Below are 23928 nucleotides of genomic sequence, written 5' to 3'. Positions count from 1 at the left end.
AAGAGATTCTTCTCTAATCTAAGAGTTCATATCAGTGTCAACATTCATCGGTCGGAGTGTGTTGTGCCGGCGAGCCAGGAAGGAAAGAACGACTGTTAATCCGAGTATTTAAAACTTTTATTTTTAATCTACGTGATAGTTTTCTTTGGGTCGCTGCCAATCAAAAGTACACATGCTAAACGTTAGCGTGTTTTTCTGCTGCCGAAACCAGACAGAACCGGAATAAACCTCCCCGTGGCGCTTTAATCCTGCCGTGATCCCACTTGATGAGGCGCGACGTGTCGGGCGGCGAGGCCGATAATCTCCGCTCGTTAGCGTTCATTACGTTTGGAAGGTTCGACCGCAAACCGTTCGAAAGTGACACAATCCCGCTAAAGTTAGCGCGCGACCGAAATAAATAAAGAGAACACATGTCCAAATAAAGGAGAAGAGAACGCCAGCGGATCGTATAAAAGTCTTGTCGCGGCGTTTTCACTGACTTTTCCCGTTCGCCGGTTTGTTGCCGTGAACTTGAGCGCCAAACCAAAGTAAGTATCGCGCAAAAACTAGCTTTAAATCATGCTAGCTAATGCTAGCTAATGCTAATTAAACAAATGATACATTAAATATATATATTTTTCAGTTTCGAAATGAGTGACGCGGAGATGGAAATCTTCGGGGTGGCGGCGTTGTACCTGCGCAAGTCTGAGCGCGAAAGAATCGCGGCTCAAAACGCGCCGTTTGACGCCAAAACCGCCGTTTTCGTTCCCGAGCCGAGGCAGGAGTACGTGAAGGGGAAGATCTTGAGCCAAGATGGCGCCAAAGTTACGGTGGAGACGCAGGACCGCAAGGTGGGTTTAGTTAAGTCTGAACTAAAGTACATTAAGAGTAAAATAGATACAAAAAAACAAACATGCTAACAAACTATCAGTTGTAAACACTTTTCTCAATGTTCAAAAATCGGAATTTTCTTACATAAAAAAGTAGAAGCAAAATTAATTAAAATTAAAGTCAATTAAGAGAATAAAATCTGAAAATCAAACGTATCCAAGTTAATATTTGACGTTTTTTATAATACAACAAAAAAAAAAGAAACATTTTGGAAGTGCTTTTATTTTGAAGTGGATAATAGGATGCGAACTTCCGTTAAAAAAGTAAATTAGCGCCAAACAGCGAAACATTTTTTATTTATTTTTGTTCTTAACGTTAATAAAACATTTAAAAATACTTCGAATATTTGTTCTGGAACCACCAGCACACTGTACGCGGTTAAAGGGTTCGTATTTGCTTTTTCACAACATGTACACAATCTATTCCATCGTATTTTATTGATATATTACGATTATTATGTTTCGTAAAAACTAGTAATCGTAAAGTTAATATTGTAAAAGTTGACTAGAGATAACATGTGATTCATGTCAAAAAGCTTTCAGTTAAACTCTGCTATTTTATTCAAACATAAATAGAAAACAAACTATTTTTTAATGACGTGTATTTCACCAGAATAAAAGCACAGCTTCGAACATTTAACAAATATTTACATTTTCACGGACTAAATACATGATTATATTAAATACATTTATTGTTAAGTTTCTGCAATGATCAGGTTTAAATTAATAATCACCTCAGACTTTTATTTTGTGCCATTTTACTTTATTAAACTTTGATTCCCGTTTGATGGTAAACACCTGGACAGGTGATCACCGTGCACCAGGACGACGTCCGCCCCATGAACCCTCCGAAGTTCGACAAGATGGAGGACATGGCTCTGCTGACGCACCTGCACGAACCCGCCGTCCTCTTCAACCTGAAGGAGCGCTACGCCGCCTGGATGATCTACGTGAGAACTATCTTATCGTGTTTAAAAACAGAAAACGTTTGTGTGAAAATCAGGAAGTACACTGAGTAAAATAGTTTATGTTCGTGTCTAAACAAGAAGGATCTTGTCTCGCCTGCAGTTCATACGAAACTCTGCAGCCAGAATTCTGAGCCGCTCTAGTAGAAGAACTCACATTTCTCCTTCAAACTCTTCACTGGCTGCCAGTTTCCTTCAGGATCCATTTTGAAATTAACCCTAACCCTTAGCCGCTAGCTAAGCTAATTGTGTGTATTGGCAAGAATCCAGCGATACAATATGTATCACGATACAGGTTTACAATAGGTGTAATAGTGATAGTGCAGTAACAAGTATATATGTGTAGTATTGTCCAGTACTTGACTCTGGTGTTGTGATAGTGTAGTAACAAGTATATATGTGTAGTATTGTCCAGTACTTGACTCTGGTGTTGTGATAGTGTAGTAACAAGTATATATGTGTAGTATTGTCCAGTACTTGACTGGTGTTGTGATAGTGTAGTAACAAGTATATATGTGTAGTATTGTCGAGTCCCTGACTCTGGTGTTGTGATACTGTAGTAACAAGAATATATGTGTAGTATTGTCCAGTACTTGACTCTGGTGTTGTAGTATTTACAGACCACATGACTCTTGACGAAGTCGTAACTTCTTTCATTTGTTTTCAAACCAAAAATGTCCAAACATCAGCTTTAAAAGCTGCTTGAGTCACTGTATCCTCTCATCCTCAGTCATCCTTGTATCCTCTCATCCTCAGTCATCCCTGTATCCTCTCATCCTCAGTCATCACTGTATTATCTTGTCCTCAGTCGTTCCTGTATCCTCTTGTCCTCAGTCATCACTGTGTACTCTTGTCCTCAGTCATCACTGTATCCTCTTGTCCTCAGTCATCACTTTATACTCTTGTCCTCAGTCATCACTGTATCCTCTCGTCCTCAGTCATCACTTAATTCTCTTGTCCTCAGTCATCACTGTATCCTCTTGTCCTCAGTCATCACTTAATTCTCTTGTCCTCAGTCATCACTGTATCCTCTTGTCCTCAGTCATCACTTTATACTCTTGTCCTCAGTCATCACTTAATTCTCTTGTCCTCAGTCATCACTGTATCCTCTTGTCCTCAGTCATCACTTAATTCTCTTGTCCTCAGTCATCACTGTATCCTCTTGTCCTCAGTCATCACTTTATACTCTTGTCCTCAGTCATCACTGTATCCTCTTGTCCTCGTTCATCACTTAATTCTCTTGTCCTCAGTCATCACTGTATCCTCTTGTCCTCAGTCATCACTTAATTCTCTTGTCCTCAGTCATCACTGTATCCTCTTGTCCTCAGTCATCACTTTATACTCTTGTCCTCAGTCATCACTGTATCCTCTTGTCCTCAGTCATCACTGTATCCTCTTGTCCTCAGTCATCACTGTATCCTCTTGTCCTCAGTCATCACTGTATCCTCTTGTCCTCAGTCATCACTGTATCCTCTTGTCCTCAGTCATCACTTTATACTCTTGTCCTCAGTCATCACTGTATCCTCTTGTCCTCAGTCATCACTGTATCCTCTTGTCCTCAGTCATCACTTTATACTCTTGTCCTCAGTCATCACTGTATCCTCTTGTCCTCAGTCATCACTGTATCCTCTTGTCCTCAGTCATCACTGTATCCTCTTGTCCTCAGTCATCACTGTATACTCTTGTCCTCAGTCATCACTGTATCCTCTTGTCCTCAGTCATCACTGTATCCTCTTGTCCTCAGTCATCACTGTATCCTCTTGTCCTCAGTCATCACTGTATCCTCTTGTCCTCAGTCATCACTGTATCCTCTTGTCCTCAGTCATCACTGTATCCTCTTGTCCTCAGTCATCACTGTATCCTCTTGTCCTCAGTCATCACTGTATCCTCTTGTCCTCAGTCATCACTTTATACTCTTGTCCTCAGTCATCACTGTATCCTCTTGTCCTCAGTCATCACTGTATCCTCTTGTCCTCAGTCATCACTTTATACTCTTGTCCTCAGTCATCACTGTATCCTCTTGTCCTCAGTCATCACTGTATCCTCTTGTCCTCAGTCATCACTGTATCCTCTTGTCCTCAGTCATCACTGTATCCTCTTGTCCTCAGTCATCACTGTATACTCTTGTCCTCAGTCATCACTGTATCCTCTTGTCCTCAGTCATCACTGTATCCTCTTGTCCTCAGTCATCACTGTATCCTCTTGTCCTCAGTCATCACTGTATCCTCTTGTCCTCAGTCATCACTTTATACTCTTGTCCTCAGTCATCCCTGTATCCTCTCATCCTCAGCCGTCCCTGTATCCTCTTGTCCTCAGTCATCACTGTATCCTCTTGTCCTCAGTCATCACTGTATCCTCTTGTCCTCAGTCATCACTGTATCCTCTTGTCCTCAGTCATCCCTGTATCCTCTTGTCCTCAGTCATCACTGTATCCTCTTGTCCTCAGTCATCACTGTATCCTCTTGTCCTCAGTCATCACTGTATCCTCTTGTCCTCAGCCGATCCTTCAAACTCTTCACTGGCTGCCAGTTTCTTCCAGGATCCATTTTGACATTCTGGTGACATGTCCTTGATCCTCAGACCTACTCGGGTCTCTTCTGCGTCACCGTGAATCCCTACAAATGGCTGCCGGTCTACAACCCTGAGGTCGTGTCTGGATACCGAGGCAGGAAGCGTCAGGAGGCGCCGCCGCACATCTTCTCCATCTCCGACAACGCCTACCAGTACATGCTGACAGGTGAGCGTCTGAAACCAATCGACTTCTAGTTTTAATTTTCTTCTCCACCAGACCGAGAGAACCAGTCCATCCTCATCACGTGAGTCTCGTCTTGTCGACGGATACGATTCACGTCTCATGGCTTCTTCGTCTCCTCAGAGGAGAGTCAGGAGCCGGGAAGACGGTCAACACCAAACGGGTCATTCAATATTTCGCCACAATCGCCTCCATCGGAGATTTGAACAAGAAAGAAGTTTCCGGGAAAACGCAGGTTTAATGTTTGTTTTTTTTAGTATCATTACAATGTTATATTTTAATTCTTGGATTATTTTAATCTAGCATTACTATGTTAATTCTTTACTTCCAGTTGATTTAGTTTATCTTCAACACTAGTATCTTAAAGTCAACAATCTGAACAATGTCAAAAAACTACATTTGCTCTTCGAATTAAAGGTGTTGTTATCTTTATCTATTTTATTGATTTAACATGTGTATTTTTTCATTTATTTTCTTGTTAATGTATTTCTTACATTTAATTAATTAATAACCTCATTTTATTCCCTTTCCTCCTTTTTTATTCAACTTATATTTGTTTTCGTTTTTAAATTTTATACACATTTTTTGCACTTGCACTGTGCATTCTTTTGCACTGTGTATTCTTTTGCACTGTGTATTATTTTGCACTGTGTATTCTTTTGCACTGTGTATTCTTTTGCACTGTGTATTCTTTTGCACTGTGTATTATTTTGCACTGTGTATTCTTTTGCACTGTGTATTCTTCTGCACCGTGTATTCTTTTGCACTGTGTATTATTTTGCACTGTGTATTCTTTTGCACTGTGTATTCTTTTGCACTGTGTATTCTTTTGCACTGTGTATTATTTTGCACTGTGTATTCTTTTGCACTGTGTATTCTTTTGCACTGTGTATTATTTTGCACTGTGTATTCTTTTGCACTGTGTATTCTTTTGCACTGTGTATTCTTTTGCACTGTGTATTCTTTTGCACTGTGTATTCTTTTCCACTGTGTATTCTTTTGCACTGTGTATTCTTTTGCACTGTGTATTCTTTTGCACTGTGTATTCTTTTGCACTGTGTATTCTTTTCCACTGTGTATTCTTTTGCACTGTGTATTCTTTTGCACTGTGTATTCTTTTGCACTGTGTATTCTTTTGCACTGTGTATTCTTTTCCACTGTTTATTCTTTTGCACTGTGTATTCTTTTGCACTGTGTATTATTTTGCACTGTGTATTCTTTTCCACTGTGTATTCTTTTGCACTGTGTATTCTTTTGCACTGTGTATTCTTTTGCACTGTGTATTCTTTTCCACTGTGTATTCTTTTGCACTGTGTATTCTTTTGCACTGTGTATTCTTTTGCACTGTGTATTCTTTTGCACTTTGTATTCTTTTGCACTGTGTATTATTTTGCACTGTGTATTCTTTTGCACTGTGTATTTCTTCGCGCAGTGTATTGTTTTTGAACCATGTACTTTTTTTTCAGCTGCATATTCTTTTCCACTGTATATTGTTTTGCACTGTGTATTCTTTTGCACTGTGTATTTTTTTTTTTTTACTGTGTATTTCTTTGCACTACATACTTTTTTTGTGCTGTGTATTTTTTGCACTTTGTATTCTTTTGCACTGTGTATATTTTCCCCGCATGTTCAGTCGTTTATTTTTTTCCCAAAATCTTCCCAAATAAACGTGGTGGTCTCTGAGCTTCAGGGGACTCTGGAGGACCAGATCATCCAGGCCAACCCTCTGCTGGAAGCCTTCGGCAACGCCAAGACCGTGAGGAACGACAACTCCTCCAGATTTGTGAGTTTAAATAACATTTTGGTTGAAATGAGGCCTCGGAGGTTATTGATGAACAATCGTGTCGTTTCTTTCTTCTCCACGTTCCATCATCTCCACGTTCCATCATCTCCACGTTCCATCATCTCCATCATCTCCACGTTCCATCATCTCCACGTTCCATCATCTAAACGTTCCATCATCTCCATCATCTCCACGTTCCATCATCTCCACGTTCCATCATCTCCACGTTCCATCATCTCCACGTTCCATCATCTAAACGTTCCATCATCTCCACGTTCCATCATCTTCACGTTCCATCATCTCCACGTTCCATCATCTCCATGTTCCATCATCTCCATCATCTCCACGTTCCATCATCTCCACGTTCCATCATCTCCATCATCTCCACGTTCCATCATTTCCACGTTCCATCATCTCCACGTTCCATCATCTCCACGTTCCATCATCTCCATCATCTCCACGTTCCATCATCTCCACGTTCCATCATCTCCATGTTCCATCATCTCCACGTTCCATCATCTCCACGTTCCATCATCTCCACGTTCCATCATCTCCATCATCTCCACGTTCCATCATCTCCACGTTCCATCATCTCCATCATCTCCACGTTCCATCATCTCCACGTTCCATCATCTCCACGTTCCATCATCTCCACGTTCCATCATCTCCATCATCTCCACGTTCCATCATCTCCACGTTCCATCATCTAAACGTTCCATCATCTCAGGGTAAATTCATTCGCATCCACTTCGGAACGAAGGGCAAGTTGGCTTCGGCTGATATAGAGACGTGTAAGAAATCATTGACATAAAACAGTTTTTGTTTAATCTAGAAAAATGGATCAAATTTGACTTGTTTTTTAAACATTTTTCCTCAGACCTTCTGGAGAAATCCCGGGTGACGTTCCAGCTGCCGGCGGAGAGAAGTTACCACATCTTCTACCAGATCATGTCCAGCAAGAAGTCTGACGTCATCGGTGAGTTGTTGAGTCTGCCACAAGGTGACGCTGTTGACGCTCTTGTCCGAGCAGAGATGCTGCTCATCACCTCTGACCCCTACGACTACCCGTCCATCAGTCAGGGCGAGGTCACGGTGCTGAGCATCGACGACTCCGAGGAGCTGTTGGCCACTGACGTGAGTCGAGTCACATGACCTGATGTTCTTGTTCTGTGTCCACAGAATATTTTAGTTTCAAAAACATCTATTTCAAAGTAAATTAATTTCACTTTGTTCAATGTTTATCTTTGTCATACAAATGTGTGAATCTGATTAAAATGATATTTTCATTGTAGATTTACATTATTTATAAATTTAATCTTCAACCAACAGGTGGTTGATTTGATCTTTCCGAAGCTAACACTGTTAGCCGCTAGCTAAGCTAATTGGTGTGTATTGGCAAGAATCCAGCGATACAATATGTATCACGATACAGGTTTACAATAGGTGTAATAGTGATAGTGTAGTAACAAGTATATATGTGTAGTATTGTCCAGTACTTGACTCTGGTGTTGTGATAGTGTAGTAACAAGTATATATGTGTAGTATTGTCCAGTACTTGACTCTGGTGTTGTGATAGTGTAGTAACAAGTATTTATGTGTAGTATTGTCGAGTCCCTGACTCTGGTGTTGTGATAGTGTAGTAACAAGTAAACATGTGTAGTATTGTCCAGTACTTGACTCTGGTGTTGTGATAGTTTAGTAACAAGTAAACATGTGTAGTATTGTCCAGTACTATACTCTGGTGTTGTGATAGTGTAGTAACAAGTATATATGTGTAGTATTGTCCAGTACTTGACTCTGGTGTTGTGATAGTGTAGTAACAATTATATATGTGTAGTATTGTCCAGTACTTGACTCTGGTGTTGTGATAGTGCAGTAACAAGTATATATGTGTAGTATTGTCCAGTACTTGACTCTGGTGCTGTGGTAGTGTAGTAACAAGTATATATGTGTAGTATTGTCCAGTACTTGACTCTGGTGTTGTGATAGTGTAGTAACAAGTATATATGTGTAGTATTGTCCAGTACTTGACTCTGGTGCTGTGATAGTGTAGTAACAAGTATATATGTGTAGTATTATCCAGTACTTGACTCTGGTGTTGTGATAGTGTAGTAACAAGGATATATGTGTAGTATTGTCCAGTACTTGACTCTGGTGTTGTGATAGTGAAGTAACAAGTATATATGTGTAGTATTGTCCAGTACTTGACTCTGGTGTTGTGATAGTGTAGTAACAAGGATATATGTGTAGTATTGTCCAGTACTTGACTCTGGTGTTGTGATACTGTAGTAACAAGGATATATATGTAGTATTGTCCAGTACTATACTCTGGTGTTGTGATAGTGTAGTAACAAGTAAACATGTGTAGTATTGTCCAGTACTTGACTCTGGTGTTGTGATAGTGTTGTAACAAGTATATATGTGTAGTATTGTCCAGTACTTGACTCTGGTGTTGTGATAGTGTAGTAACAAGTAAACATGTGTAGTATTGTCAAGTCCCTGACTCTGGTGTTGTGAAAGTGTAGTAACAAGTATATATGTGTAGTATTTACAGACCACATGACTCTTGACAAAGTTGTAACTTCTTTCATTTGTTTTCAAACCAAAATATGTCCAAACATCAGCTTTAAAAGCTGCTTGAGTCACTGTATCCTCTCGTCCTCAGTCATCACTGTATACTCTTGTCCTCAGTCATCACTGTATACTCTCTTCCTCAGTCATCGCTGTATCCTCTCATCCTTAGTCATCACTGTATCCTCCTGTCCTCACTGTATCCTCTCGTCCTCAGTCATCCCTGTATCCTCTCAACCTCAGTCATCACTGTATACTCTTGTCCTCAGTCATCACTGTATCCTCTTGTCCTCAGTCATCACTTAATTCTCTTGTCCTCAGTCATCACTGTATACTCTCATCCTCAGTCATCCCTGTATCCTCTCAACCTCAGTCATCACTGTATCCTCTCGTCCTCAGTCATCACTGTATCCTCTCATCCTCAGTAGTCCCTGTATCCTCTCGTCCTCAGTCATCACTGTATCCTCTCAACCTCAGTCATCCCGGTATCCTCTCGTCCTCAGTCATCACTGTATCCTCTTGTCCTCAGTCATCACTGTATCCTCTTGTCCTCAGTCATCACTGTATCCTCTCAACCTCAGTCATCCCTGTATCCTCTTGTCCTCAGTCATCCCTGTATCCTCTTGTCCTCAGTCATCACTGTATCCTCTTGTCCTCAGTCGTCCCTGTATCCTCTTGTCCTCAGTCACCACTGTATACTCTTGTCCTCAGTCATCACTGTATCCTCTCATCCTCAGTCATCACTGTATCCTCTCATCCTCAGTCATCACTGTATTCTCTTGTCCTCAGTCATCCCTGTATCCTCTTGTCCTCAGTCATCACTTAATTCTCTTGTCCTCAGTCATCCCTGTATCCTCTCAACCTCAGTCATCACTGTATCCTCTCATCCTCAGTCATCACTGTATTCTCTTGTCCTCAGTCATCCCTGTATCCTCTTGTCCTCAGTCATCACTTAATTATCTTGTCCTCAGTCATCACTGTATACTCTTGTCCTCAGTCATCACTGTGTCCTCTCGTCCTCAGTCATCCCTGTATCCTCTCGTCCTCAGTCATCACTGTATCCTCTCAACCTCAGTCATCCCTGTATCCTCTCGTCCTCAGTCATTACTGTATCCTCTTGTCCTTAGTCATCACTGTATCCTCTCAACCTCAGTCATCACTGTATTCTCTTGTCCCCAGTCGTCCCTGTATCCTCTTGTCCTCAGTCATGACTTAATTCTCTTGTCCTCAGTCATCACTGTATCCTCTCATCCTCAGTCATCCCTGTATCCTCTCGTCCTCAGTCATCCCTGTATCCTCTCATCCTCAGTCATCCCTGTATCCTCTCGTCCTCAGTCATCACTGTATCCTCTCAACCTCAGTCATTCCTGTATCCTCTCGTCCTCAGTCATCACTGTATCCTCTTGTCCTTAGTCATCACTGTATCCTCTCAACCTCAGTCATCACTGTATCCTCTTGTCCTTAGTCATCACTGTATCCTCTCAACCTCAGTCATCACTGTATCCTGTAGTCCTCAGTCATCACTGTATTCTCTTGTCCTCAGTCGTCCCTGTATCCTCTTGTCCTCAGTCATCACTTAATTCTCTTGTCCTCAGTCATCACTGTATCCTCTTGTCCTCAGTCATCACTGTATCCTCTCAACCTCAGTCATCACTGTATCCTCTTGTCCTCAGTCATCACTGTATCCTCTCAACCTCAGTCATCACTGTATTCTCTTGTCCCCAGTCGTCCCTGTATCCTCTTGTCCTCAGTCATGACTTAATTCTCTTGTCCTCAGTCATCACTGTATCCTCTCATCCTCAGTCTTCACTGTATCCTCTCATCCTCAGTCATCCCTGTATCCTCTTGTCCTCAGTCATCACTGTATCCTCTCATCCTCAGTCTTCACTGTATCCTCTCGTCCTCAGTCATCCCTGTATCCTCTCATAAAAGCATCATTTTTATAGTTTTCTAAGGCTGATGAAATGGGTCGAACACAAAAATGAAGCGACTCTTGTTCATGTTTCATCTTCTTCCTCCAGAGAGCCATCGAGATCCTGGGGTTCACCGGCGAGGAGAAGTCTGGGATCTACAAGCTGACCGGCGCCGTCATGCACAACGGGAACATGAAGTTCAAGCAGAAGCAGCGCGAGGAACAGGCCGAACCCGACGGCACCGAGGGTGAGCTGGTCCTTGTTGTCGTGGCTGGAGTCTGAAGGCGTCTTCTGGACCCACAGTGGCCGACAAGGTGGCGTACCTCATGGGTCTGAACTCGGCCGACCTGCTGAAGGCCCTGTGCTTCCCTCGGGTCAAGGTGGGGAACGAGTACGTGACCAAAGGTCAGACTCCGCAGCAGGTGAGACCCCGGGTCGCGTCCTGTCTGGAGAACGGACGATGAACGAGAACCTGATGGTCTCCAGGTCAACAACGCGGTCGGCGCTCTGTCCAAGGCCGTGTACGAGAAGCTGTTCCTGTGGATGGTGACCCGCCTCAACCGGCAGCTGGACTCCAAGCTGCCGAGGCAGCACTTCATCGGCGTCCTGGACATCGCAGGGTTTGAGATCTTTGAGGTGAGTTGATGCATTTGACTAAACCTTTATTGACAGTCATCGCACAGACAGGAAGAGCAAGGAATAAAGAGCATTAAATCAAATGATCATTTATTTTCTTAATGATTTTATTGTTTTGTATTATTATCTTTATCTATTATTGTATTTAAAATGTGTACTACATGTTGTAACATCTCATTTTACTGCTGACACAAAATGGGAAGAATAAAAGAATATCAATCAACATAACTTTGATCTAGATTTAAATAAAATATCCCATCATTTGATCATCTTTAAAAAACTCCTGAAAATCTTTTTTTATTCAAAAGCTTCTTATAATTGATTCCTTTTGAAAAATGACCTTTAACCTTTTCTCCTTTACCTGTTTTTAAATGTATCATTTTGAGGTCACGTATAATGAAAAGTGCAAAAAAGAAAATATATTGGATGGATGGAGAGATGGATGGAGAGATGGATGGAGAGATGGATGGAGAGATGGAGAGATGGATGGAGAGATGGAGAGATGGATGGAGAGATGGATGGAGAGATGGAGAGATGGATGGAGAGATGGATGGAGAGATGGAGAGATGGATGGAGAGATGGATGGAGAGATGGATGGAGAGATGGATGGAGAGATGGATGGAGAGATGGAGAGATGGATGTATAGATGGATGGAGAGATGGAGAGATGGATGGAGAGATGGATGGAGAGATGGAGAGATGGATGGAGAGATGGATGGAGAGATGGATGGAGAGATGGATGGATTGATGGAGAGATGGATGGATTGATGGAGAGATGGATGGATGGATGGATGGATGGAGAGATGGATGGATTGATGGAGAGATGGATGGATGGATGGATGGATGGATGGATGGATGGATGGATGGATGGAGTGATGGATGGATTGATGGAGAGATGGATGGATGGATGGATGGAGTGATGGAGTGATGGATGGAGAGATGAATGGATTGATGGAGAGATGGATGGATGGATGGATGGATGGATGGATGGATGGATGGATGGATGGATGGATGGATGGAGTGATGGATGGATTGATGGAGAGATGGATGGATGGATGGATGGATGGATGGATGGATGGATGGAGTGATGGATGGAGAGATGAATGGATTGATGGAGAGATGGATGGATGAATGGATGGATGGATGGATGGATGGAGTGATGGAGTGATGGATGGAGAGATGAATGGATGGACGGATGGACACATAGATGGAGGATGTGAAGAATCTGGTTGACGGATGACGTTCCAGATGAACAGCCTGGAGCAGCTGTGCATCAACTTCACCAACGAGAAGCTGCAGCAGTTCTTCAACCACCACATGTTCGTGCTGGAGCAGGAGGAGTACAAGAAGGAGGGCATCGCCTGGGAGTTCATCGACTTCGGGATGGACCTGGCGGCCTGCATCCAGCTCATCGAGAAGGTCAGTCGCCACCATCGGCAAGAGAACTGTGTCATCTACTCCATCTCTCTGACCTGCAGCCCATGGGCATCTTCTCCGTCCTGGAGGAGGAGTGCATGTTCCCCAAAGCCACCGACGTGTCCTTCAAGGAAAAACTCTACGACCAGCATCTGGGGAAGAGCGGGATCTTCCAGAAGCCCAGGTTCTCGCGCGTGAAGTCCGAGGCTCACTTCTCGCTCATGCACTACGCCGGCACCGTGGACTACAACATCAGCGGCTGGCTGGAGAAGAACAAGGATCCTCTCAACGACACGGTGGTCCAGCTCTACCAGAAGTCCGCCGTCAAACTCCTGTCGCAGCTCTTCGCCTCCTACGCCTCCGCCGACGGTTTGTTGGACGTCTGTCGTGGTTCTCCGGCGCCACCTTGAGTCTGTTTGTGTTCCTGCAGCCGACGCGAAGAAGACCTTCAAGAGGAAAGGGTCGTCGTTCCAGACGGTCTCCGCTCTTTTCAGGGTCCGAACCGACGACTGAAGGTTTTGTCGACGAGGAACCTGAACCTTCTGGTGTTTCCCTGCAGGAGAACCTCAACAAGCTGATGGCCAACCTGCGCTCCACGAACCCTCACTTCGTCAGGTGCATCATCCCCAACGAGACCAAGACTCCAGGTGACTCCAGGTCAACTCACCGTCACCTCCAGCCCCCTCTGACCCCGGTCTCTCGCAGGATCCATGGACCACCACCTGGTCCTGCACCAGCTGAGATGTAACGGCGTCCTGGAGGGAATCCGGATCTGCAGGAAGGGATTCCCCAGTCGGATCCTGTACGGAGACTTCCGACAGAGGTGAGAGGAGGTCCAATGAAGCGGTCCTGGTCTGAAGTCTGGCGCCCTCACCTGGCAGGTACAGGATCCTGAACACCAGCGCCGTCCCAGAGGGACAGTTCATGGACAGTAAGAAGGCCTCGGAGAAGCTGCTGGCCTCCATCGACGTGGACCACGCGCAGTATCGCTTCGGATACACGAAGGTAGGAGTTTATAAAATACTTCATGTATGTTTGTGTATCACAGACCATAATATTGTGAGGACAAGTAGATGGACATCATTTAATGGAACTTTTTTTAACTCATTGCTGCCATTTTGTTGTTACACTGACAAGTAGGAATTGACGAATGTCGCCAACTAGTGGCCGGAGGTTTAATTGCAGCAGACGAATGAATAAACTCAGTGAATATTTGAGTGTTCATTTTACAATAAAACATTGAATGATTGTATTTTATACACAGACTATTGAATTGACTGAGGACGAGAGTATACAGTGATGACTGAGGACAAGAGGATACAGTGATGACTGAGGACAAGAGGATACAGTGATGACTGAGGACAAGAGGATACAGTGATGACTGAGGACAAGAGGATACAGTGATGGCTGAGGACGAGATGATACATTGATGACTGAGGACGAGAGGATACAGTGATGACTGAGGACAAGAGAATACAGTGATGACTGAGGACAAGAGGATACAGTGATGGCTGAGGACGAGATGATACATTGATGACTGAGGACGAGAGGATACAGTGATGACTGAGGACGAGAGGATACAGTGATGACTGAAGACGAGAGTATACAGTGATGACTGAGGACAAGAGGATACAGTGATGGCTGAGGACGAGATGATACATTGATGACTGAGGGCGAGAGGATACAGTGATGACTGAGGACGAGAGGATACAGTGATGACTGAGGTTGATAGGATACAGGGATGACTGAGGACGAGAGGATACAGTGATGGCTGAGGACAAGAGGATACAGTGATGGCTGAGGACGAGATGATACAGTGATGGCTGAGGACAAGAGGATACATTGATGACTGAGGACGAGAGGATACAGTGATGACTGAGGACAAGAGGATACAGTGATGGCTGAGGACGAGATGATACATTGATGACTGAGGATGAGAGGATACAGTGATGACTGAGGACGAGAGGATACAGTGATGACTGAGGTTGATAGGATACAGGGATGACTGAGGATGAGAGGATACAGTGATGACTGAGGACGAGAGGATACAGTGATGACTGAGGTTGATAGGATACAGTGATGACTGAGGTTGATAGGATACAGTGATGACTGAGGACGAGAGGATACAGTGATGACTGAGGTTGATTGGATACAGTGATGACTGAGGTTGATAGGATACAGTGATGACTGAGGACGAGAGGATACAGTGATGACTGAGGTTGATAGGATACAGTGATGACTGAGTACGAGAGGATACAGTGATGACTGAGGTTGATAGGATACAGTGATGACTGAGGACGAGAGTATACAGTGATGGCTGAGGACAAGAGGATACATTGATGACTGAAGACGAGAGGATACAGTGATGACTGAGGACAAGAGGATACAGTGATGGCTGAGGACGAGATGATACATTGATGACTGAGGATGAGAGGATACAGTGATGACTGAGGACGAGAGGATACAGTGATGACTGAGGTTGATAGGATACAGGGATGACTGAGGATGAGAGGATACAGTGATGACTGAGGACGAGAGGATACAGTGATGACTGAGGTTGATAGGATACAGTGATGACTGAGGTTGATAGGATACAGTGATGACTGAGGACGAGAGGATACAGTGATGACTGAGGTTGATTGGATACAGTGATGACTGAGGTTGATAGGATACAGTGATGACTGAGGACGAGAGGATACAGTGATGACTGAGGTTGATAGGATACAGTGATGACTGAGTACGAGAGGATACAGTGATGACTGAGGTTGATAGGATACAGTGTTGACTGAGGACGAGAGTATACAGTGATGACTGAGGTTGATAGGATACAGTGATGACTGAGTACGAGAGGATACAGTGATGACTGAGGTTGATAGGATACAGTGATGACTGAGGACGAGAGGATACAGTGATGACTGAGGTTGATAGGATACAGAGATGACTGAGTACGAGAGGATACAGTGATGACTGAGGTTGATAGGATACAGTGATAACTGAAGACGAGAGGATACAATGATGACTGAGGATGAGAGGATACAGTGATGACTGAGGACGAGAGGATACAGTGATGACTGAGGTGGAAAGGATACATCGATGACTGAGGACGAGAGGATACAGTGATGACTGAGGACGAGAGGATACAGTGATGACTGAGGTGGAAAGGATACATCGATGACTGAGGACGAGAGGATACAGTGATGACTGAGGACGAGAGGATACAGTGATGACTGAGGTGGAAAGGATACATCGATGACTGAGGACGAGAGGATACAGTGATGACTGAGGTGGAAAGGATACATCGATGACTGAGGACGAGAGGATACAGTGACTCCAGCAGCTTTATAAAGATGATGTTTGGACATATTTTGGCTTTAAAGTTTAAAGTTAATAAATCAAACACTTGCAGATACTGCATGAACATGTCGCTCAAGGTTGTCTGAGATGTTAATGCGCTTTATTGTAAATATAAATTTACATTTTTTGTTAATATTTTGAGAAGCATTTTCCTACAAACCTGTTGATTAGAGAATTATTCGCTCAATTCTTTTTTTTAAGCCAGAAAAAAAAGTTTGTTTTAAAGAAATGTATAGTTTTTTCTAAACTATCACAATATATCGCAACATGTCATATCATCACACATGTATTATGATAAGTATCACCAGATTCTAGCCCTAAGTGATAATGAAATGATATCATTCTTGACTCATGTTTCCTCCCTCATGTCTCAGGTGTTCTTCAAGGCCGGACTCCTGGGCCTCCTGGAGGAGATGAGGGACGAGCGCCTGGCGGTGCTGATGACTCGCATCCAGGCGGTGGCTCGAGGTTACGTCACCAGAGAGAAGCTGAAGGAGATGATGAAGAGAAGGTTTCCGTCTGAAGCCACTGAAAGAAAAACAACGATCCGTGACTCTTTCTTCTCAGGGAGTCCGTCTTCATCGTCCAGTACAACATCCGCTCCTTCATGAGCGTGAAGAACTGGCCGTGGATGCGTCTCTACTTCAAGATCAAGCCTCTGCTGCGAAGCGCCGAGGCGGAGAAGCAGATGCAGAACATGAAGGCGGAGTTCTCGCGGCTGACGGAGGACTTCCTGAAGTCCGAGGCGCGCAGGAAGGAGCTGCAGGAGAAGATGGTGGTGCTGGTCCAGGAGAAGAACGACCTCCACCTGCAGATCCAGGCGGTGAGACACACCAGCGATCGGTCCTCCCAGATAAAGAGGTCGAGCTTCTGTTTACGCCTCTTCAGACCTCAGATCCATCGCCTGCAGAGATAAGAGGCTTCGATCCGAGCGCAAAGAAACTCTGACTTGAAAAATCTATGAGAGAAAGTGAGAGAAGACCTGAGCTGATGAAGATGGTTTTAGTTTATTCTGTTTTACCCTCGACCCTGAGCTGATGAAGATGGTTTTAGTTTATTCTGTCTTTACCCTCGACCCTGAGCTGATGAAGATGGTTTTAGTTTATTCCGTCTTTACCCTCGACCCTGAGCTGATGAAGATGGTTTTAGTTTATTCTGTCTTTACCCTCGACCCTGAGCTGAAGAAGATGGTTTTAGTTTATTCTGTTTTACCCTCGACCCTGAGCTGATGAAGATGGTTTTAGTTTATTCTGTTTTACCCTCGACCCTGAGCTGATGAAGATGGTTTTAGTTTATTCTGTCTTTACCCTCGACCCTGAGCTGATGAAGATGGTTTTAGTTTATTCTGTCTTTACCCTCGACCCTGAGCTGATGAAGATGGTTTTAGTTTATTCTGTTTTACCCTCGACCCTGAGCTGATGAAGATGGTTTTAGTTTATTCTGTTTTACCCTCGACCCTGAGCTGATGAAGATGGTTTTAGTTTATTCTGTTTTACCCTCGACCCTGAGCTGATGAAGATGGTTTTAGTTTATTCTGTTTTACCCTCGACCCTGAGCTGATGAAGATGGTTTTAGTTTATTCTGTCTTTACCCTCGACTCTGAGCTGATGAAGATGGTTTTAGTTTATTCTGTCTTTACCCTCGACCCTGAGCTGATGAAGATGGTTTTAGTTTATTCTGTTTTACCCTCGACCCTGAGCTGATGAAGATGGTTTTAGTTTATTCTGTTTGACCCTCGACCCTGAGCTGATGAAGATGGTTTTAGTTTATTCTGTTTTACCCTCGACCCTGAGCTGATGAAGATGGTTTTAGTTTATTCTGTTTTACCCTCGACCCTGAGCTGATGAAGATGGTTTTAGTTTATTCTGTTTTACCCTCGACCCTGAGCTGATGAAGATGGTTTTAGTTTATTCTGTTTTACCCTCGACCCTGAGCTGATGAAGATGGTTTTAGTTTATTCTGTCTTTACCCTCGACTCTGAGCTGATGAAGATGGTTTTAGTTTATTCTGTCTTTACCCTCGACCCTGAGCTGATGAAGATGGTTTTAGTTTATTCTGTCTTTACCCTCGACTCTGAGCTGATGAAGATGGTTTTAGTTTATTCTGTTTTACCCTCGACCCTGAGCTGATGAAGATGGTTTTAGTTTATTCTGTCTTTACCCTCGACCCTGAGCTGATGAAGATGGTTTTAGTTTATTCTGTTTTACCCTCGACCCTGAGCTGATGAAGATTGTTTTAGTTTATTCTGTTTTACCCTCGACCCTGAGCTGATGAAGATGGTTTTAGTTTATTCTGTTTTACCCTCGACCCTGAGCTGATGAAGATGGTTTTGGTTTATTCTGTCTTCACCCTCGACCCTGAGCTGATGAACACACACACAACTAAATCTAACTTGACTGAGGACTGAGGACGAGAGGATACAATGATGACTGAGGTTAATAGGATACAGTGATGACTGAGGACGAGAGGATACAATGATGACTGAGGGTGATAGGATACAGTGATGACTGAGGACGAGAGGATACAATGATGACTGAGGTTAATAGGATACAGTGATGACTGAGGACGAGAGGATACAGTGATGATTGAGGATGAGAGGATACAGTGATGACTGAGGATGAGAGGATACAGTGATGATTGAGGACGAGAGGATACAATGATGACTGAGGTTGATAGGATACAGGGATGACTGAGGACGAGAGGATACAATGATGACTGAGGGTGATAGGATACAGGGATGACTGAGGACGAGAGGATACAATGATGACTGAGGTTGATAGGATACAGTGATGACTGAGGACGAGAGGATACAATGATGACTGAGGGTGATAGGATACAGTGATGACTGAGGACGAGAGGATACAATGATGACTGAGGTTAATAGGATACAGTGATGACTGAGGACGAGAGGATACAGTGATGATTGAGGACGAGAGGATACAGTGATGACTGAGGATGAGAGGATACAGTGATGATTGAGGACGAGAGGATACAATGATGACTGAGGGTGATAGGATACAGTGATGACTGAGGACTAGAGGATACAATGATGACTGAGGACGAGAGGATACAGTGATGACTGAGGACGAGAGGATACAATGATGACTGAGGGTGATAGGATACAGTGATGATTGAGGACGAGAGGATACAATGATGACAGGGTGATAGGATACAGGGATGACTGAGGACGAGAGGATACAATGATGACTGAGGGTGATAGGATACAGTGATGATTGAGGACGAGAGGATACAATGATGACTGAGGATGAGAGGATACAGTGATGACTGAGGACGAGAGGATACAATGATGACTGAGGGTGATAGGATACAGTGATGACTGAGGACGAGAGGATACAGGGATGACTGAGGATGAGAGGATACAGTGATGACTGAGGACAAGAGTATACAGTGATGACTGAGGACGAGAGGATACAATGATGACTGAGGGTGATAGGATACAGGGATGACTGAGGACGAGAGGATACAATGATGACTGAGGTTGATAGGATACAGTGATGACTGAGGACGAGAGGATACAGTGATGACTGAGGACGAGAGGATACAGTGATGACTGAGGACGAGAGGATACAGTGATGACTGAGGACGAGAGGATACAATGATGACTGAGGGTGATAGGATACAGGGATGACTGAGGACGAGAGGATACAATGATGACTGAGGTTGATAGGATACAGTGATGACTGAGGACGAGAGGATACAGTGATGACTGAGGACGAGAGGATACAATGATGACTGAGGGTGATAGGATACAGGGATGACTGAGGACGAGAGGATACAATGATGACTGAGGTTGATAGGATACAGTGATGACTGAGGACGAGAGGATACAATGATGACTGAGGTTAATAGGATACAGTGATGACTGAGGACGAGAGGATACAATGATGACTGAGGGTGATAGGATACAGTGATGACTGAGGACGAGAGGATACAGTGATGACTGAGGACAAAGTGATGACTGAGGACAAAGTGATGACTGAGGACAAGAGGATACAGTAATGACTGAGGAGGAGAGTATACAGTGATGACTGAGGACAAGAGGATACAGTGATGACTAAGGTGGAAAGGATACAGCGATGACTGAGGACAAGAGGATACAGTGATGACTGAGGAGGAGAGGATACAGTAATGACTGAGGAGGAGAGTATACAGTGATGACTGAGGACAAGAGGATACAGTGATGACTGAGGACGAGAGGATACAGTAATGACTGAGGAGGAGAGTATACAGTGATGACTGAGGACAAGAGGATACAGTAATGACTGAGGAGGAGAGTATACAGTGATGACTGAGGACAAGAGGATACAGTGATGACTAAGGTGGAAAGGATACAGCGATTACTGAGGACAAGAGGATACAGTAATGACTGAGGAGGAGAGTATACAGTGATGACTGAGGACAAGAGGATACAGTGATGACTAAGGTGGAAAGGATACAGCGATTACTGAGGACGAGAGGATACAGTGATGACTGAGGACAAGAGGATACAGTAATGACTGAGGAGGAGAGTATACAGTGATGACTGAGGACAAGAGGATACAGTGATGACTGAGGACGAGAGGATACAGTAATGACTGAGGAGGAGAGTATACAGTGATGACTGAGGACAAGAGGATACAGTAATGACTGAGGAGGAGAGTATACAGTGATGACTGAGGACAAGAGGATACAGTGATGACTAAGGTGGAAAGGATACAGCGATTACTGAGGACAAGAGGATACAGTAATGACTGAGGAGGAGAGTATACAGTGATGACTGAGGACAAGAGGATACAGTGATGACTAAGGTGGAAAGGATACAGCGATTACTGAGGACGAGAGGATACAGTGACTCCAGCAGCTTTTAAAGCTGATGTTTGGACATATTTGGCTTTAAAGTTTAAAGTTAATAAATCAAAGACTTACAGATACTGGATGAACATGTCGCTTCAGGTCGTTTGAGATGTTAAACAAAAACAATCTGAAGAACTGTGTGTTTGCAGGAGCGTGAGAGCTTGTGCGACGCAGAGGAACGCTGCGAGGGCCTCATCAAGAGCAAGATCCACCTGGAGGCCAAGGTCAAGGAGTTCTCCGAGAGGATGGAGGAAGAAGAAGAGATCAACGCCGACATCACCACCAGGAAGAGGAAGCTGGAGGACGAGTGCACGGAGCTCAAGAGGGACATCGACGACCTGGAGATGACCGTGGCCAAAGTGGAGAAGGAGAAATACGCCACCGAAAACAAGGTCAGATGTTTGTTTTTAAAATGAGATGTTTCTTCTACGATGCCATTCATCTGCAGGTGAAGAACATGGTGGAGGAGCTGACCACGCTGGAGGACGCGCTGACAAAGTCCTCTAAAGAGATGAAGGCCCTGCAGGAGGTTCATCAGCAGGCCCTGGACGACCTCCAGGCGGAGGAGGACAAGGTCAACGCTCTCGTGAAGACCAAGGTGAAGCTGGAGCAGCAGCTGGACGACGTAAGTGGAGATGTTGACCCTGGATTGGATCAAAGTTGTGAGGGTTATTATAATCATCTTCTGCAGCTGGAGGCGTGTCTGGAGCAGGAGAAGAAGATCCGAGCCGACCTGGAAAGATCTAAGAGGAAGTTGGAAGGAGACCTGAAGCTGTCGCAGGAGACGGTGATGGACCTGGAGAACGAGAGGCGGCAGATGGACGAGCGGCTGAACAAGTGAGAGACGAGTCACTCCATGAACCTGATCCGTGATGTCATTTAAAGAAACAGGGTCTTTGTAATAGACTGAACATGTAAATGTGAACGTATGGAAAAATATATATCATTTATCACTATATAATATGTATTATATTCTACTTTTAAATAATGTCGTTGATTTGTGAGTTTAAATACATCTAGAAATTAAACTGTAAGTTAAAATATTTAATGATTGAATTTAACATTTAAATCTTTAATTTCTTTTATTGAAATGTTGTTGTTTTGCGTTGAATTACTTTTTAAATAATTTAATTCAATAATTTCTTTATGAAAAATGCTTTTGTTCATAAATTTCTAATGTTTTTTACTTTATTTTACACATATATGTTAATATTGTAATTACAATGTATTTAAAAATACTTTTTTTAATTCAATTTTTAATGATACTTGTGTTGTCTCAGGGTCAAGTTGACCCGAAAGTCTGAAAACAAATGTGTTTGTGGTATCCCTTGTGTTGTCTCAGGGTCAAGTTGACCCGAAAGTCTGAAAACAAATGTGTTTGTGGTATCCCTTTTGTTGTCTTTGGGTCAAGGTGACCAGAAGGTCTGAAAACAAATGTGTTTGTGGTATCCCTTGTGTTGTCTTTGGGTCAAGGTGACCAGAAGTTCTGAAAACAAATGTGTTTGTGGTATCCCTTGTGTTGTCTTTGGGTAAAGGTGACCCGAAGGCCTGTAAACAAATGTGTTTGTTGTATCCCTTGAGTTGTCTCTGGGTCAAGGTTACCCGAAGGTCTGAAAACAAATGTGTTTGTGGTATCCCTTGTGTTGTCTTTGGGTCAAGGTGACCCGAAGGCCTGTAAACAAATGGGTTTGTGGTATCCCTTGTGTTGTCTCTGGGTCAAGGTGACCCAAAGGTCTGAAAACAAATGTGTTCGTGGTATCCCTAGTGTTGCCTCTGGGTCAAGGTGACCCCAAGGTCTGAAAACAAATGTGTTTGTGTTATCCCTAGTGTTGCCTCTGGGTCAAGGTGACCCCAAGGTCTGAAAACAAATGTGTTTGTTGGACCACTTGTGTTGTCTCTTGGTCAAGGTGACCTTTAGGCCCATAAACAAATGTGTTTGTGGTATCCCTTGTGTTTCGTCTTGCTCAAGCTCAACAACCTTTCCCTGGCTTCCATAAATACATATCCAGCGTTGGAGGTCGTTCATTTCGACTCAGAGAAAACACAAAGGGATCCCACAAACACATTTGTATTCGGGTCACCTTGACCCTGAGATAACGCAAGGGTTAATTGGTTGCTTCAGAATCCGCCATGATGGATCGATGTCGCCCTCGCTTCTATCTCGTCGCGTGATTGGCTGAAAGTTGGATCACCTAGAGATATAAGTTTAAAAGTGACCAGGATGATGTTTCTTTCAGGAAAGACTTTGAGCTCCTCGACCTCCAGTGCAGAATGGAGGACGAGCAGGTGCAGGGATGTCAGCTGCAGAAGAAGATGAAGGAACTTCAGGTGCGTCTCCCTCAACGATCCTCCAACGACAGACGTGAAGAACCGAGACTCTCCTCAGGCTCGTGCGGAGGAGCTGGAGGAGCAGCTGGAGTCGGAGCGTTCCTCCCGAGCCAAGGCGGAGAAGCAGCGCTCGGACCTGTCGCAGGAGCTGGAGGAGATCGTGGAGCGTCTGGAGGAGGCCGGAGGAGCCACCGCCGCCCAGGCCGAGCTCAGCAGGAAGCGCGACGCCGAGTTCGCCGGGCTGCGGCGCGAGCTGGAGGAGCTGACGCTCACGCACGAGGCCCTCGGCGCCACCTTCAGGAGGAGGCGAGCCGACGGCGTCGCCGAGCTCAGCGAGCAGATCGACGGCCTGCAGAGGGTGAAGCAGAAGCTGGAGAAGGAGAAGAGCGAGCTGAGGATGGAGGTGGAGGACGTGGCCGCCAGCATGGAGAGCGTGCTCAAGGGCAAGGTTTGTTTGATGAAGTGAAGCAAGAACTTCAGTTCAAAAC

At 44.1% G+C, this 23928-nt stretch overlaps 1 protein-coding gene across 1 annotated transcript in view; it reads left to right on the top strand.

Moving 5' to 3' along the window:
• The first annotated feature begins 629 nt into the window (after positions 1-629).
• LOC148064437 (myosin-3-like) overlaps positions 630-23928 on the top strand; it is a 32359-nt gene continuing 9060 nt past the window's right edge. The window contains exons 1-25 of the mRNA XM_087809648.1: positions 630-830; positions 1676-1819; positions 4415-4571; positions 4623-4650; positions 4710-4821; positions 6277-6369; positions 7097-7160; positions 7247-7345; positions 7400-7503; positions 10962-11100; positions 11157-11275; positions 11340-11489; positions 12737-12907; positions 12967-13273; positions 13335-13399; positions 13464-13551; positions 13610-13727; positions 13786-13909; positions 16633-16769; positions 16826-17081; positions 21262-21504; positions 21561-21737; positions 21804-21949; positions 23350-23440; positions 23499-23888. Of these exons, the coding sequence (XP_087665774.1) occupies positions 630-830; positions 1676-1819; positions 4415-4571; positions 4623-4650; positions 4710-4821; positions 6277-6369; positions 7097-7160; positions 7247-7345; positions 7400-7503; positions 10962-11100; positions 11157-11275; positions 11340-11489; positions 12737-12907; positions 12967-13273; positions 13335-13399; positions 13464-13551; positions 13610-13727; positions 13786-13909; positions 16633-16769; positions 16826-17081; positions 21262-21504; positions 21561-21737; positions 21804-21949; positions 23350-23440; positions 23499-23888 (3723 nt within the window). The remainder of the gene's footprint in view (positions 831-1675; positions 1820-4414; positions 4572-4622; positions 4651-4709; positions 4822-6276; positions 6370-7096; positions 7161-7246; positions 7346-7399; positions 7504-10961; positions 11101-11156; positions 11276-11339; positions 11490-12736; positions 12908-12966; positions 13274-13334; positions 13400-13463; positions 13552-13609; positions 13728-13785; positions 13910-16632; positions 16770-16825; positions 17082-21261; positions 21505-21560; positions 21738-21803; positions 21950-23349; positions 23441-23498; positions 23889-23928) is intronic.

This window comes from Callionymus lyra, chromosome 15 (assembly GCF_982586985.1).
Source record: "Callionymus lyra chromosome 15, fCalLyr1.hap1.1, whole genome shotgun sequence".
In the NCBI taxonomy this organism is placed as follows: Eukaryota; Metazoa; Chordata; class Actinopteri; order Syngnathiformes; family Callionymidae; genus Callionymus; species Callionymus lyra.
Note: the sequence above shows the minus strand (reverse complement) of the source record. Positions and strands in the feature narration are given on the sequence as shown.